At 44.9% G+C, this 16,721-nt stretch overlaps 1 protein-coding gene across 1 annotated transcript; it reads right to left on the reverse strand.

The window, feature by feature from the left end:
* Positions 1–2,794: 2,794 nt before the first annotated feature.
* On the reverse strand, positions 2,795–4,083 carry LOC127331558 (uncharacterized). Its single transcript, XM_051357736.2, has 4 exons — positions 3,649–4,083; positions 3,421–3,518; positions 3,181–3,299; positions 2,795–3,076 (listed from the first exon to the last, which is right to left on the reverse strand). Exons 1-4 carry the CDS (start codon positions 3,860–3,862, stop codon positions 2,989–2,991), a joined length of 519 nt encoding a protein of 172 aa, XP_051213696.1. The 5' UTR covers positions 3,863–4,083; the 3' UTR covers positions 2,795–2,988.
* Between the last annotated feature and the right edge of the window lie 12,638 nt (positions 4,084–16,721).

Consider the following 16,721-nt stretch of genomic DNA (forward strand, 5'->3'; position numbering starts at 1 on the left):
TAAAATTTTTAAAACTTTTTTTAAAATTTTTTCCAAGTATGGGGGTGCGTTGCACCCGAGAGCTCCTTTGTATTTCCCGATGCGATGGGGTCAATTGCTTTCTTCACAAGGATTATTTATATACTACTACTAGGCTGTAGTTTGCAAGGGAATGGCCGCAAGTCGTCGGGGTCAATTGACCCCAGACGGACACTGTAGCTCCGCCCCTGACTACTACTACGATCTATTAAGTTCAAAATCTTTCAAAATAGACGCTGGCATCTTTTTTGTTGTTGTTGTTGTGAAAAGACCTTGGCCCTTGTAAACTCGATTTTGGAACTTCAGAAAGCCGTACTCTCAACGGGAGCGTCAAAGTCGGCACTCTCAAACCTGATGTCCAAATGGGAATCTGGTCTCCTAATTGCGTTTGTTTTGACGAGATTCATGAAGGTCTTTGATTGGATATTTTTAACAACATTGTGCGTTATTGTAGTTTACACTACTTTCTATTGTAGAGTTATTTAAAAATAAATTTGAACATCCACGTTTTCAGACTAGGTTCACGGTGTTTTCATGTGGGTCCATTGCATATTTTGGGGTTTTGTCTATTGCATTTTGTAATAAGAGTGTTGTATTGCTGGCAAAGTACAATGTATGTGGTACGATATTTCAGTTAAGTCTAAAACAATCTCTATAAAGAAGGCATTAAGCCCGGCTTAAATTAATAAAGCCCAAATTGTCGAATCCGATGCGAAGTGATGAGGAGAACAATACATGTGTGTCGAAAAAACAAGTGAACATAATTATAAAATAAATCACAACTTGGAATTGGCGAAGTCCTTGGTAGCCGATTCAACTGTTGACCAAAGTAAGGTGGATGCATAATCTTGATGTGATAGAAGGACCCCAGCTGAAAGACCAAGCCCTCGTCTACATTAGTAAGCTTGACTTCGACGAGGCCCCATTCATCTCCACCACCAAAGAGGGCCCCATATCCTCGCCCTAGCAGGAAGGGTGTTGGCTGATAGAGAAGCTCACTTGAGATGTCATATAGGAAGCACACAACAGAACTATATGAGAATCAAAACGGGCTAGACCAAGGACGAAGCTGCCTGTATGGTAATGGTGTCAGATGACACCAATGGATTATGAAAATTCTTCACTATTTTATCACTAAACATTGATTATCAGCAAAGATGATACCAATGCTACAAAGGCGGACCCATTAGATTATTTTCCTAGCTTCGTCCTTGGGCTAGACTACACCTTGACAAACACCACTGTCGTCCACCCACAAACACGATCCGGCAGGGCAGCCAAGAAGCAACTACTCTCGATAGGAGCATCCGATTAATTATCCGGTTTCACCATTTTGTTTGTTTCGTATTTTTCTAAATATTGTTGGGTTCCTAGATGGGTATGTTTTGTTTACCCACAAAATTAGGAACTATGCAGCCTCATGACATAAATGACAAAAAACCACATTCTTATTCGTTGTTATTTAGGTGAAGGAACCTTAAATCAAGAGAGTGATTCCGTCAAAATAAATAGAACTGAGAAACAACCCACTTGATGCTTACTGCTTTCAAAATGTATATATAAATAATTGGCAACAACATTTTACTTTGTTGCAATTTACACTAATTTTACTGTTTTTAAGCTACTCTCAATATGATCTTTAATTTCATGGTTTTACACTAATTTTTACCTAGGATTTTGGACTCAACTATGCTTTTGAATTTTTAATGATACATGTTTCCATGTGCTATTGTAGTTCGGTATGCGTGTATTGCTGTTTTTAATTCAGAGTACTGTATTTTGCTGTGCATATGCAAGGAAAAAATATTGAAAAAAATCTTGAAAAAATATACAATTCAGCGAAACAATGATCTTTCCTACTGCCTTATGCAAGGAAAAAATATTGGAAAAAATCGAGAGAAACCTCGAGTTTTGTTTTTTGCTGTGCATATTTTGGTTTTAATTATTGAAACGGAATAAATTAGTGTCAAAGGGCAACATATGACATGTGAGGTACCCACATAATGCGTAGATCCATCCCACCTTTGATGTGTCTAACTTCATATTGATAATGAATTATGAAATGGGTGGAAAAACATGGTTGTTAAAGCAAGCATTCGTTGTACTACTACATAAACAGTTCACCGAAACATATAAAAATCTGATATATAGTTTTGAAGATCCTGCCGCTAGAATATGATGGTTAGTTGAACCTCCGTCACCAATTATTTCATTTTGTATTTTGTTCAATAAATTGCCAAGCGAGAAAACTGCTCTAGTGCTCCTCACACGATAATCACACTAGTTCCTTTAGAGGGTACCACTCCATCTTTCTCAAAAGGTCTATATTTTATCTTACGCCATTTTTTTAACGTTTGACCAATTTTTTTGAGAACAATCACATCATACAGTAGTAAATCAATAGTATCAATATATTATATATATCCAAATCAATAGCTACATCCACAGAAAAGGTCTGCATGGAATGGTGAGTCTCTTGAAGAGAGCAAATGATGATGATACTCCGTATCAGAAAATGAACCCGAAGCACTGATATACAAACATTCGAATGAGCAAACATTCAATACTACTCCCTCCGTCCACAAATAAGTAGACGTGCAGAATTTTTAAGGTAAATTAGTAAAAGAAGCGAATTTTTTTATTGAAAAGATGCATCCAACATCTCTCTCCTCTTTAATTATTTCACTCCCAATGGTCTAGGTGCATGTACAAAATTAAGATAACATGTGCTGAATATTATTGGGTTTGATTTCCGTGCAATAAAAGAGAAACAACATTTGCTAATTTAAAATACATTGAAAACATAAAAGTACACTCTTTCATGGACAAAGTTTGAAACTAGATGTTCACTTATTTGAGAACGGATGAAGTACGTAGTAATTAAGTAGGGATACAGTGCGTTGGCACGCAAACGGCACAATGTCCATACTGGAATCGGACACGATCTCCCACACCGGTCCCAAATGGCGATCATTTCTTGATCTTGGGCTGCTTCACTATCATCACCGAGCAGTTCGCGTTGTGGGCGCAGTAGTCGCTCACGCTCCCAAGAAATGCCCTGAAACAGGCAGGAGTTCAGTCGAAATCCATCACCATTAGCTTGAAGTTCCTCAGCTTAAACCTGCAGAATCAATGGAGAACAAAAGCAACAAAATGCTTTACCTCCTGATGGCGCCGTAGCCCTGGCTGCCGACGACAAGGATATCAGCGCCGTGCTTCTCGACCGCGTTGCAGATGACGTTCCCCGGCTGCCCATCCATCACCTCCACAACACCCTCCACCTGCGAATTTTGTTGCAGTACAACAGTGCAATGTGATATGATATATGATCTTATTACAATAGTACATTTTTTCTCTGTCGATCGAGAAATAGAATCGGAGGAATTGGTGGTTGGGTGTTACCGAGTTGGCGACGCAGAGGCTGCGCGCCTTCTCGATGACTTCATCGGCCTTCTTGCGCAGGTCCTCCTCCACGTACCCCGACACGTCTGCGGCAACGGCTGAAATAAAATGATCGTATCCCCAGAATTCAGTCAGTCAGTCAGTCAGAGCTTGCTCCGATCCATCAAGCAGGTGAATTCCAAACCGGAAGACGGAACGATGAAGGATTCAAGAGGGGGGTTGACGTACCGGCGCCGCCCATGGTGAAGACGGATGACGAGCCCTGCTTGGCGTGGACGACGACGAGCTCCGTTGCCTCGCTGGCCGTCGCCACGTACCTCACGGCCCACTCAAGCGCGCTGTAGCTGTGCTCGCTATCGTCCACGCCGACCACCACCACCGTCTTGCTCCTCTCCTCCTCCACCGGACCCGCCGCCGCCGCTGCTACCTTGGTCTCCGCCATACTATATTCTAATCAAACGGTGCGATGACTAACACTGATCAGAGAAAGTCGTGGCTTCTTGGCTTGGTTTGATGTGGTTTGCAGCTGCAGGCCGCGGCATATATATAGACAGAGTCACAGAGATAACTATCTTGGACACTCGGCTACTTGTGGGGAGTGACGAGGACGCGGGCGAAACCGGCGACGAGTCGAGCACGGCCGCAGACGGGAGCTGGCTGGTACTACCGGCACGCGGTCCTGAGGTAGAGTAGAATTTTAAAAAGGACACTCTCTTGCTGATTTTTTTTTCAGGATACGAGGTCATGGAGAGACGTACCAGATTTATAGAAGAAGGGCTCACATGCCATTATACAACACACTCTTGGCACAATCGCTAAAGAGTGTAACACCACGCTGTCCTCGAAGAGAGATAGCACACACACTCTACTGGACTACTCGCGACATCTCCACTTATCCACGTCAACAAGGATACCTCTGAACAGTCAGCAGCACGCCACAGCTCTGCCTCGTCGGAAATCCAGGAAACTGCCGCGCCCAACGATGGAGTGACGCCTTCAAACACGATGTCGTTCCGGTGGCGCCACAAGCACCAACAAACTAGAGTGACAACCGTCCAGAGATCTCGGTCCTTGCCCGGACCCCCATGCTTCGCTTGAAGCCAAGAGACGAAACTCGTGTCAGCCTATGACATTCAATGGAGCTTACCCCACCATCTCAGACACGTTGCCCAGACCTATCGCGCCAGGACGCAGCCAAGCAGAAGATGATCCAACGTCTCAACCTCCTGGTCGCCAAACGGGCAGGCCGCCGGGTGCGGGAGGCCACGTCTACTCAATTTATCTGCAGTCCAGCATCTGTTTGTGGCCGCCATTCAAAGGAAAACCCTGCAGTTGGGTGGAGCCCTAGATCGCCAGATCTGTACAGCGCCAACCATTTCCACCCTAGCTCCAAACATCGCATGGTAACATGATCGTGCAGAGTAGGAATAGCCATGCTCGCAGCCCCATCGGAAAGCGTCATCCACACCCTCAGTGAGGGTAACATCTGTCAGCTGCTACTTGGAACAGCTCCCTGATAGCCAATACTCCCTGATCCGGAGGAACGTCATCTAACCAGATCCCAGTCAGGCCGTCGCGGACCCGTCGCTGTCTGAGAGCACTCCTCGGTACCGTCGCGAACAGATTTGACACAAACTCACTGGATCCGGAAGCCAGTTATCCGTCCAGAAGAAAGTGTTCGCCACATCTCCCAACACTGAGTAGGTTGCTCCTTCAAAGAGCTGTCTCGCCATCTTGGGCACCTGTATGTTAAGTTCCTTCCACGGCTTGGAATCGCCCACACGCTGGAGCCACAACCATCTGGTCTTCATTGCCAAGTTCATCATCTTGAGGTTGGGGACCCCAAGCCCACCCCATTCCTTAGGGGCACAAACTTTGTCCCACGCCACTAAACAAACAATGGCCTCCCTTGAACGTCCTTCCTCCCCTTCCAGAGGAAACCTCTTATGATTTTTTCGATTGCTATGATGGTCTTGTCCGGTAGATAAAGGGACATAATGGCGAAAATGGGTATCGCGGAGGTCTCTCTTGCTGATTGAAATGGTAAATCTGAGAAAAATGTTACGGAGTAGCAATTTGAGCGGAGGCCGATGCTTCGTTTAACCCCGATAATCCAACACTTACGGGCTGATGTCACGGAAACTTTGTTACGAGCAAAGGTGGAGGCTGTGTGATTGTAAATTCCCTGGAGTAGTTGCCCCGACTAAATTTTCGAGGCCAATTTGTGATTGACACATCAGCCCGTAGGATTCTGTGCGTAGACTTCATTTTGGATCCTAGGCACCAATGCTTTTATCCCCTTAAAAAAATCAAAAATTATATTTATGTGTTTAAAAGAATCATGTAATAAAATTCTACAATGAGCTGATGATGTATCCCACTAATGTACAAAATCTTAATTACAAATGTTTTTCTTCTAAGGTACACAAAAATGACAAAGTCTAATTTTTTTTCAGAGATTTGAATCACAATACTCAGATCTACACATTGTTATTTTTGTGTAGCCCAAAATACATATTATTTTCAGTTGAAAGTTTACACGCTTGTGGGATACAATACTAACTACATCATAATTTATTTTCCAAATTTTCGGAAACTTATAAATATGATTTTAAATTATTTTTTAAAAGGGATCACTCGTGCGTATGTACACCAAATCTCTGTCTGTAACGGTAGTATTAGCTTTCTAAAGCCTCTAGCCCGTTAGCCTGTCTGAGGGAATGTGCGTGAAGAAGTAAGAAAAAGGTTGAATATGCGGGTTTTTTTTTGGCAACTCGTTTCATCCGTATCTCACTTTGGCTTTTACTCTTCTAAGCATTTGAAAGATTGGAATGTTGCTGCTAGAGTGGTCATTTACGCTAGTGGCAGGCAGTGTGTGCTTTGGCCTTTTTAGCTACTCCGGTGAGCTTTTGCATCGGTCCTCTATTTTGCTCCATGATTTGTGGGTTTGTGGCACATGATAATCCAAGTGTTCACCGCCAGTCAGGTTCATGGCTTTAAAGGGCCTTTTGTTTTTAGATCAACATCTCTTTATTGATCAATTATTGAGTTCAAAGTTATACAAAGACCCTCGGAGGCTCTAAGAGCCACAGTAGTCGGCCGATTTTCGATTCACTAAAGTATAAGGTAGTCGACGAGGCTTTCCATTGAAAAATTTGTGGTGTGCAAGAGACAAATTTTGGGCCTCACGTAGTCCACTTAACACGGTGACCCTCTGGCCGAGCGACAACTATATAGGTGAATGCTTTGGGTGTGAGTCCATTCAGTCTGACTCATTTGTGGGTTCCTTTGTTGATCTTCACAGCCAAAAGAGGTGGAATATTTAATATTCTCTAAGTTTGTAAATCAAATATCAATTTGACTTTTATGGAAAAATTAACAAAATATTTTTTTTAAACAAGGCAAAAGATTTGCCATTTTCATTGATTAAGAAGAAGTTTAAGAGGTGTTACAAACCAAGAGTTGACACGAGGTCAAGCCCAAAACATATGCCTACTCTCGCGGCATTACAACACTACATGCCTTAGCCCCGGCTAGAATCCATAGGGCGGCTTCATCTTTTATCTTGGTCACCAACATACTCGAAGTGAAGGCATTGTTCCGAAAAACATGAACGTTTCTTTCCTTCCAAATTTCCCATGAGACCAAAACATTGCAAGTGACGGCATGGCCTTTTTTGATTTTGCTTGCTTGTGAATTAGTCATTCCACCGCTCCTTCAAATTCCTCATAGTACACCAATTTGTGGGATTAACGTCTTGTAGGTCTACCCAATTATTCACACTTGACCACACTCAGGGGCGGAGACGCCGGGGGGGGGGGGGGGGGGGGCAATGCATCGCCCCCCTCAACGTTTTGCCGTAGGTTCTGTTACTAATATGCTGGTATATACGTCCTAATTGCTGGAGAATTAGCCCATGGGTAATTAATTTGATCTTCTCTAGGGAACCAAAGCCCAATAATAGCGTATCTCCCGTGTGGCCTTGTTTCCCTGGATCAAAAGTTGATCGTGCTCGCCAAACCGATCCAGTCGATTGAAATTACTAGGCAGAACAGATCTATCGATCATCGATTGATCGCGAACCCTACGTCCCTTTTTTCGTGCGGCTCGGTGGGCGCTGCCTGCCGCCGCCGGCCACTCCCAGCTCGCGCTCGCCGTCTACATACGCCAGCGCAACTGGAGATCAAAGCAAGATAAGGTCTGGCCGCTGCTCCGGCGCCTCGTGCAAGTGCAACGCCTGCTGATGAACCTATCTCTGATACTTCCTCGAATGACTGTTACTCATACATGATATCTATGCCTAAGGTATGTCAGTCTATTTGTATTGCAATTTTATCCATACATATCACTGGTTAGTTTTTTATAAAATCAGATAGAACTTTTGTATCAGTTTGTGTACTTCTGTAGGACTATAGAGTGAGAAGGATGGAAGGTAAAATTTGTTTCTTTAAATAGTTTCAAAATGATGAAAAAGGCAGGAATGGTTTTTCAAAGTTCATAGCATTAATGATGCAATATTTGAGATAATATCTTATATGCCGTTCGTCCTATCAAAAAAAAAATCTTCTATGACATTAAGTGGTTATCGGCTTTCTCGCCTTCCCTATGGTCAAAATCCTGGCTCCGCCCCTGACCACACTCGAATGGTGAACCGGCATTTGAAAAGGAAATGAGACGCTGACTCTTGTGCTTGGTTACAAAGCTTGCATGTTTCACAATTTGTCCATACTCTCTTTTTGAGCCTATACGCCGTCCAAACTCTATTTTGGATGATCAACCAAGCAAATTTTTTGCATTTCGGTGGAGCCCATGGCTTCCAAACCAAGGAAGGGACACAAGATTTTAGGTGTTCAAAGAATTGCATGGTGTAAACCAACTTAGAAGAGTAGCAACCATCTTTGGTTAGCTTCCAAAGGATTGAACTGTTGTTCTAGGGTACAAATGTATCACATGAGTCATTTTCCAAAGATTGGTAAATTGCATAATGTGGTCTAGCGAAAGACCATTTTGAGTGTTGCCAGTAATGGTCCAAAAGTCATTATCTAGAGCTTTGTTAACGGTGTAATTTTTCCTTTTCGACCCTTTATATATTAGAGGAGCAATATCTTTGGGCCGCCTTCCATTTAGCCAAGCGTCCTCCCAAACTTCTTCCCATCACCTATGTCAACTTTTGTTGCCGCTGCAAAAAGATCCTTGTCAAGTGTGGTGCAAGGGGTGCCAAGGCCGGCCCAAGGTTTTGCTTCGTGGTTCCACTCATTCCATAACCATCTCATATGAAGGGCCAAAGCAAATTTTATGAGATTGAGGATCCCAAGCCATCCACAAACCTTAGGATTGCACACATTGTCGCATAGGGATTTGTCAGCGTAATGAGATCGGGGGTATTCCAGATTACGCTGCGGCGCACGGGCCTAGGCCCATGGGTCGGAGATTAAGCTGGTGTCAAGGCTAAGGCGTAAAGCTTGCCACACATGAAAGGACTTGGTGCACGCTTAGCAGGTACGAATTGTGATAAGTTGCGGGTGATACAACTAAGTCTTGCCCTTGATGTAGGCATCCTTGTAGCGGACAAGCACTACTGGACAAGGCCAAGCCAAGCCAACGAGTTTGGTACAAGTAGAACAGGACAAAGGAAGCGAGGAGCATCCCTTGCCATCCTCCCGGGGCACCCCCGGAAAGAGGTTGAGGGACGGCGGAGCGGGGCAACCAGGCCAAGGCGTGGCCTGAACTACTCCAAGAAGGACCAAAAGATCACCTCTCCTAGGCTAGGAGCGGCCCGAGAATAAAGGTCAACCGAGCCTGACAAGGCGTGTCAGACTCAGCCTTGGGAACATGCCCCTGCGTGTCATTATGGCGTGGACAGGCAGTTGCATGTGCAACAAACAGAGGTGAAACTCTCTGCCCGAGCCGTCACACCGCCATCGAGTGCGTCACCGCACCGCCCGTGGCCATCCATTGGCCACAGGCACCGCCCATCTGCCCGACGACCGCCTGTCTTTGAGAGGTTGAGCCCGGGAACGCCCTTGGGGCGGTGCTCGGACTAGCCATTGTGGTGGCCCCTTGTGGTATAAAAGGAGGCTCCTCACCAACGTAGAGGAGGTTCAGTCAATCCAAGTGAGTCATTGGAGAAGAGAAGAACTTAGCTGTGAAAGACGAAAGAACCAGAGTTGTGTAGAGAAAATCATACTTGAGAAAGAGGAAGCCCGGGAGGTGTAGAAGCTAGAGAAACCGTCTTCCCAGCACTTGAGTGTTCATCACCTTGTACACTATCCGTTCCAGATAATCCACCAAAGCATAATGTAAGGTTGTTTGCCAAAGGGCGGCCCGAACCTGGTTAAAAAATGCTTGTGTGTTCTTTGTTTGTGCTTTTTGCCCGTCTTAGCAGATTCCTAAGGCGGCGTTGAGGCCGGAATGCCTTCATGCTCACTACCGAAAAAAACGAGGGTGTGATCATCCCCGATGTCAGCGTAGGCGAGATGCGGCAGGATTGTTGCCCAATTGATGTTTTTGGTGCGAGGTATCTTCTTGAAGCGGCTATGGATGATAGCTTTCTTATGGTCTTGCTCCGTGATCAAACCATTATTGTGTTCAAGGTGATGGATGTGGTTCTTTCTTCTTCGAGCATTGACACGAAGGTGAAAAATCTCGTGTTTACGTCTCCCTACTTGATATTTGTGATTCTTGAGGCTTGCCTTTTCCTTGATCTCTCAAGAGCCACAAGACCAACGAATCTTCTTTTCAATCTTTCTCTAAGCTAGGTATCTTTCCTCATCGCTAAGAACCCTATTTTCTTGCGCCACATCCAAATGGAGAATGACCTCTAAGGCCATATATAGCTCCACTTTTGCTTTGGGGAAGAGGCTCTTACTCCATATCCTCAACTTCTTTCCGGTTTTATTGAGCTTGTGAAAAAGGCATTGAAGAAGTTAGGAACAACGATAAGCATGATGCCAGAAAGGCAACTAGTTGAGCTTGAAGTCTGACCAAAATTTTAAATTGGGATAAGTGCAAGTAGAAGGAAGTAACTAAGCAAGATGGAGATAATTTCATGACCAGTTCAGATGAAACCTTCAAAAAGAGTTACTACCGAGTCAAGATTTAAATATAACATCACAACTGAGAGTGATTCCATCAGAATAAAATAAAACCAAGAAACAGTCCACTTGATGCTAACTACTTTTGAAATGTAAATACAAATCATTGGAAACAACATTTTGATTTGTTACAATTTACACTAGTTTTATTGTATTTTTACGATAGTCTCTATTGGATTTCTAATTACGTTGTTTTACACTAATTTGTATCTAGAATTTTGGACTCAAATAAGTATTTGACATTTTAGGATATTTTTTCACGTGCCACTATATTTTGGCATGTGTGTATTGCCATTTTTGACTCAGAGTATTGTACTTCACTACAAGAAAAGTTCTGATAGACAACGTCTCAAAATCGTCCGCTAAGGGGTATTTTTCGTCGCCTATGGGCCTAACCCGACGATATGGGTTCTGTTGTGGAAACTGCGTCAGGCAAAGTCCTACGACGATTTTTTCGGTCCGTCGCGCTTGGGCGCCCTTCCGCCACGGAAAATCGGACCGTTGCCCAAGTGTTTCCGGGAGCCCGTTGACTGCTGACGTCATGCAACCGACACGTGGCGTACGCCGTTAATCGTGCGATTAACAGCGTTAACCGGCTGAAACCCCGTGGTAGATGGTAGGCCCACACGAGGCCTGCCACGTCTTAAGCGGGCCGGCCCATTAAGTTTGCGGGCCGGGCCAGCTGACTTAGTTTGACCGGTCAACTATATAGCTGGGCTGGTCCATTAGTTACGTGGGCCGGGCCTAACCTCTAAGGTTGACTGGTCAAAACTTTAATGGGCCGGCCCACTAAGCATGTGGGCCGGGCCGAATGCACTCGATTGACCGGTCAACAGGCAAAAGGGCCGGCCCACAAGACATGTGGGACCCACTTTCCTGGTATCGGGCCGGCCTATTTACAAAGTGGGGTCCACATTAAAGCAACTGGGCCGGCCCAAGAAGTTATTGGGCCGGCCCAATTAGCATGTGGGTCCCACTTTCCTGCTATCGGGCCGGCCCATTTAGTACGTGGGGTCCACATTTGATCAAATGGGCTGGCCCAACAAGCCGATGGTCGGCCAAAAGCACCGATGGGTCCCACTTTCTGTTAAAGGGCCACCCATTTAGTATGTGGGGTCCACCATATAGCAAGTGGGCCGGCCCAACAAGATAGTGGGCGGGCCAAAAACACAGTGGGTCCCACTTTCCGGTTAAAGGGTCGGCCCATTTAGTATGTGGGGTCCACCATATAGCAAGTGGACCGCCCAACAAGATAGTGGGCGGGCCAAAACACCGGTGGGTCCCACTTTCTGTTAAAGGGCCGCCCATTTAGTATGTGGGGTCCACCGTATAGCAAGTGGGCCGGCCCAACACGCTAGTGGGCCGGCCAAAAACACAGTGGGTCCCACTTTCCTGTTAAAGGGCCTGCCCATTTAGTATGTGGGGTCCACCATATAGCAAGTGGGCCGGCCCAACACGCTAGTGGGCCGGGCCAAAAACACAGGTGGGTCCCACTTTCGTCTTAAAGGGCCGTCCGTTTAGTATGTGGGGTCCACCATATAGCAAGTGGGCCGGCCCAACAAGAGAGTGGGCCGGGCCAAAAACACTGGTGGGTCCCACTTTCGTCTTAAAGGGCCGGCCCATTTAGTATGTGGGGTCCACCACAAAAGCAATTGGGCTGGCCCAACTAGTTAGTGGGCCGACCCAGTAGTGGGTGGGGTCCACCTTAAAGCAAGTGGGCCGGCCCACTTAGAGTGTGGGGTCCACAAGAATCAAGTGGGCTGGCCCAATAAGTAAGTGGGCCAGCCCGTTTAGTTCTTGTTTATATGCCTGGCGTAATAGGCGCTTTAGGATTTTGCGAGCCACACATATGTGATTTCGCTTAATTGGGCCGTTTAAGGGATGGGAATTCGTGATTTAGATATCGAGAATATTTACGCGGCATTGATTTACGGGATAGCCTCACTTACCCCAAGCACCAACGAAACAATGCGCGAAAGAACGCTAAAACCTAACTAAATATTACAACAGCTGCAAGGCTTTGAAAAATATTACGTAACCCAGAGAAATTGAATGGTAATTAAACCTATAATACAATGAAGCGATCCAAAGAATCTTTTAAGTTGTCCATGCAGCACCTATATCTGAAACAAAGACATTACAAGTTAAGACAAAGAACAATGGAAATGCAAAGACAACTGCAATATTGTTTGCCAAAGAATTTGGAACTCATCATTTCGTCGTTATAACAAGATCATTGTAATGCGCACAATAAGCAAACAAAGAGTGCATGCCGCATACCAATGACCAATATAACAGAGCATGTTAGAATGAAACAAATAGACTTACTACCGTCGAGTCCCATGCAAACCAACATGTTCGGGGAGTACAAAATTGGCATGAACAACATAGTAGCAAAGCTATAAATTTTGTAACAACGACTGAGCAAGATAAAGTTATGATGGCTACATCTACGAAAGTGGAATGTAAACCAAAAATAGAAGTTACGATGGCAAAAGCTAAAGAGGAGAGAATGTGAACCAACATGTGCCAAGTGCAATTACTTCATTTTGGCCGTGAACTAAATAATACTCCTGAACTTATAGTGAAGGGGATGCAAATCAAGATGTTTCGGGATATAAACTTGTAATGAGCAACACATAGAGGATAGTTAATGGCTGGAGCTTAGGATGGACCAGATACGAATATAGTGGGATCACTGTGAACTTGTATAAGAGGGAATGCAAACCAATATGTTCAGCTTTCCATATGTGAGCGTCATGCCAAGTCGAGAAACAAGTCAATAATGCAGCTTTTGAAGAACAAGATGGCACGCAAAATTATTATCTAGTAGTATGACAAGTTTATTTGTACTACAAAGCTAGATAGCAGAGTGATAGCATGCCAAACTAAGTCCTTACTTTGTTAGCTTACAATGAACTAGATACAAAACAATGGCATCACCCGTAGTACAGGGGAATGCAAGCCAACATGTTCATGGAGTAAAAAATTGGCACAAACAACATAGTAGCAGGCCATAATTTTTGTAACAACGACCGAGTAAGATAAAGTTATGATGGCTAGATCTACAGAGCAGGGAATGTAAACCAAATATAGAAGTTACGATGCCAAAAGCTATAGAGCAGGGAATGCGAACCAACATGTGCAATTACTTAAAATTGGTCGTGAACTAAATAATAGCAGGATGTTACTATAATACCTATAATTTTTGTAACAACGACTGAGCAAGATAGAAGTTATGATGGCTACATCTACAGAGCAGGGAATGCAAACCAAAATGTTCAATCGCTTAAAGTTAGCAATGAAGTAGAAAATAGCAACGTGTTACGGTCATAGCTAGGAATGAACTAAAAGAGCTTCGGACAAACAAGCATCCGAACCCGAACATGGCGCTAAAACAAGGGACTTACATTAGGAGAAGCACTCTGTGGGAGTCACAACAGATCTTCCTGGGGTTGATAGATCCGGTGATGAAGTACGCTACATGTGCTACTTGGGGTTGGAGAGATGGCCATTACACTTCATGATTACTCATCTCATCTGCAAAAACGTAACGGCGCGTCGTTAGCACAAACAGGTTCCCCCAAGATTAAACAAGAACTTGCAGGCAAGCAATAGAAAAGCGACAGTAGAAGAGTTTAGATCATGCACGGCGCGGGTGAAGCAGATCCGGTTCATGCAAGCGTGTCGGTGAGCAAGATCCGATGCGGTGGACGACGGATCCGGCGAAGCGGCTTGGTGGTGGACGATACCGCAGCTGAAGCGATCGCGGTAGACTCCGGATGAGCATATGGTTTCGAGGTTCGGCGGGGATGATCCGGTCCGGTTGATGACGGCGTCGATGAAGCGGCTCCGGCAGCAGCGGATGACGAGGATCGCGAGGGCTCGGGTAGGCCAGGGAAGTCCGGCGGGGATGTTCCGGTGCGGTGGTCGTGGAGGTGGTAGAGAGAGGGACTTGAGAAGTTCCGGTGGGTGGTCTCAGATGAGAGACTGAGGGAAATGAATTTTTTTGGGAGGGTATCCGGGGCTAGGGAGGTGGTGATCCAAAAAATGACGGCCAGACCCCCCCACCAACCGACTTTGCTGTCATCTCCACAGGGGTATGATACGTCTCCAACGTATCTATAATTTCTGATGTTCCATGCTTGTTTTATGACAATACCGACATGTTTTGTTCACATTTTATGTCATATTTATGCGTTTTCCGGAACTAACCTATTGACGAGATGCCGAAAGGCCGATTCTTTGTTTTCTGCTGTTTTGGTTTCGTAAATCCTAGTAAGGAAATATTTTCGAATCGGACGAAATCAACACCGAAAGTCTTAGAATTCCCGTAAGCTTCCGAACACCGAAGGAGAGTCGGAGGCGGGCAGCGAGGGCCCACACCATAAGGCGGCGCGGGTGGCCCCTCGGCCGCGCCAGCCCTATGGTGTGGGGGCCCCTGCCGCCTCCTTGCGCCGCCTCTCCGCCTATATATTCGTCCCCGACCTAAAAACATCGACCGGTTCGACGGAAACAGAGAAAACCATCCAGAGCCGCCGCCATCGCGAAAGTCCAATTCGGGGATAGAAGTCGCTGTTCCGCACCTCGCCGGACGGGGAATTGCCCCCGGAGCCATCTCCACCGCCGTCTCCACCGCCATCTTCACCGCCATCGCTGCCTCCATGATGAGGAGGGAGTAATCCACCCCCGAGGCTGAGGGCTCCGCTGTAGCTATGTGGTTCATCTCTCTCCCATGTACCTCAATACAATAATCTCATGAGCTGCTTTACATGATTGAGATTCATATGAGTTTTGTATCACAATTCATCTATGTGCTACTCTAGTGATGTTATTAAAGTATCTATTCCTCCTGCATGATGTAAAGTGGACAGTGTGTGCATCATGTAGTTCTTGGCTTAGTTTATGATCGTGATCTCTTGTAGATTATGAAGTTAACTATTACTATGATGGTATTGATACGATCTATTCCTCCTTTCATAGTGTGAAGGTTACGGTGTGCATACTATGTTAGTACTTGGTTTAGTCGAATTGATCTTTCATGCACTCTAAGGTTATTTAAATATGAGCATTGAATTGTGGAGCTTGTTAACTCCGGCATTGAGGGTTCGTGTAATCCTACGCAATGTGTTCATCATCCAACAAGAGTGTAGAGTATGCATTTATCTATTCTGTTATGTGATTAATGTTGAGAGAGTCCACTAGTGAAAGTATGATCCCTAGGCCTTGTTCCTAAATACTGCTATCGCTGCTTGTTCTTGTTTCTGCGTTTCTCTTTGCTATATCACCATCCATCACTACGCGCCAGCAAGCACTTTTCTGGCACCGTTGCTACTGCTCATATATATTCATACCACCTGTATTTCACTATCTCTTCGCCGAACTAGTGCACCTATTAGGTGTGTTGGGGACACAAGAGACTTCTTGCTTTGTGGTTGCAGGGTTGCTTGAGAGGGATATCTTTGACCTCTTCCTCCCTGAGATCGATAAACCTTGGGTGATCCACTTAAGGGAAACTTGCTGCTGTTCTACAAACCTCTGCTCTTGGAGGCCCAACACTGTCTACAAGAATAGAAGCTCCCGTAGACATCAAGCACTTTTCTGGCGCCGTTGCCGGGGAGGTAAGGTAAAAGGTATTCACATCCTCCGACTACTAAGCTATTTCCTAGCACTGTTGCCGGTGTGTGAGTGCTCGAAGCTATCTCCTTTAGATTCTGCAATTGCATCTTTTTGTTTCTTGTTTTTATTTTCACTAGTTAGGCATAATGGAAAACAACAAAAAAATTGGTGAGCTTTTTAATCTTTTTCCTGATTTAGAATTGTTTGGTGCGAAAATTAAAAAACCTATGGAACCTTATTTGCATGCTAGTAGCGATGTTATTAGTATGAATGCAATTACTGCTAATGCTATGGAGAAGTCTAAGCTTGGGGAAGCTAGTTTTTGTGATCTTTTTAGCTTCCCATCTTTAGGGGAGAAAATTTGCTCTGATAATACTTTATCTCCCATATGAAATAACTCTAATGATGCTTGTGATATTTTAAATGCACCTACTGAAAGTATTCCGTATAAAATACCTATGAAAGTTATTGAACGTGTTATGGATAACCACTATAAAGGGGATGGAACTGTCCACCCTAGAGATCATTTACTGTTTTTGCATGAATTATGCGGGTTATTCAAGTGTGCAGGTATCTCTATGGATGAAG

Source organism: Lolium perenne, chromosome 2, assembly GCF_019359855.2.
Source record: "Lolium perenne isolate Kyuss_39 chromosome 2, Kyuss_2.0, whole genome shotgun sequence".
Lineage (NCBI taxonomy): Eukaryota > Viridiplantae > Streptophyta > Magnoliopsida > Poales > Poaceae > Lolium > Lolium perenne.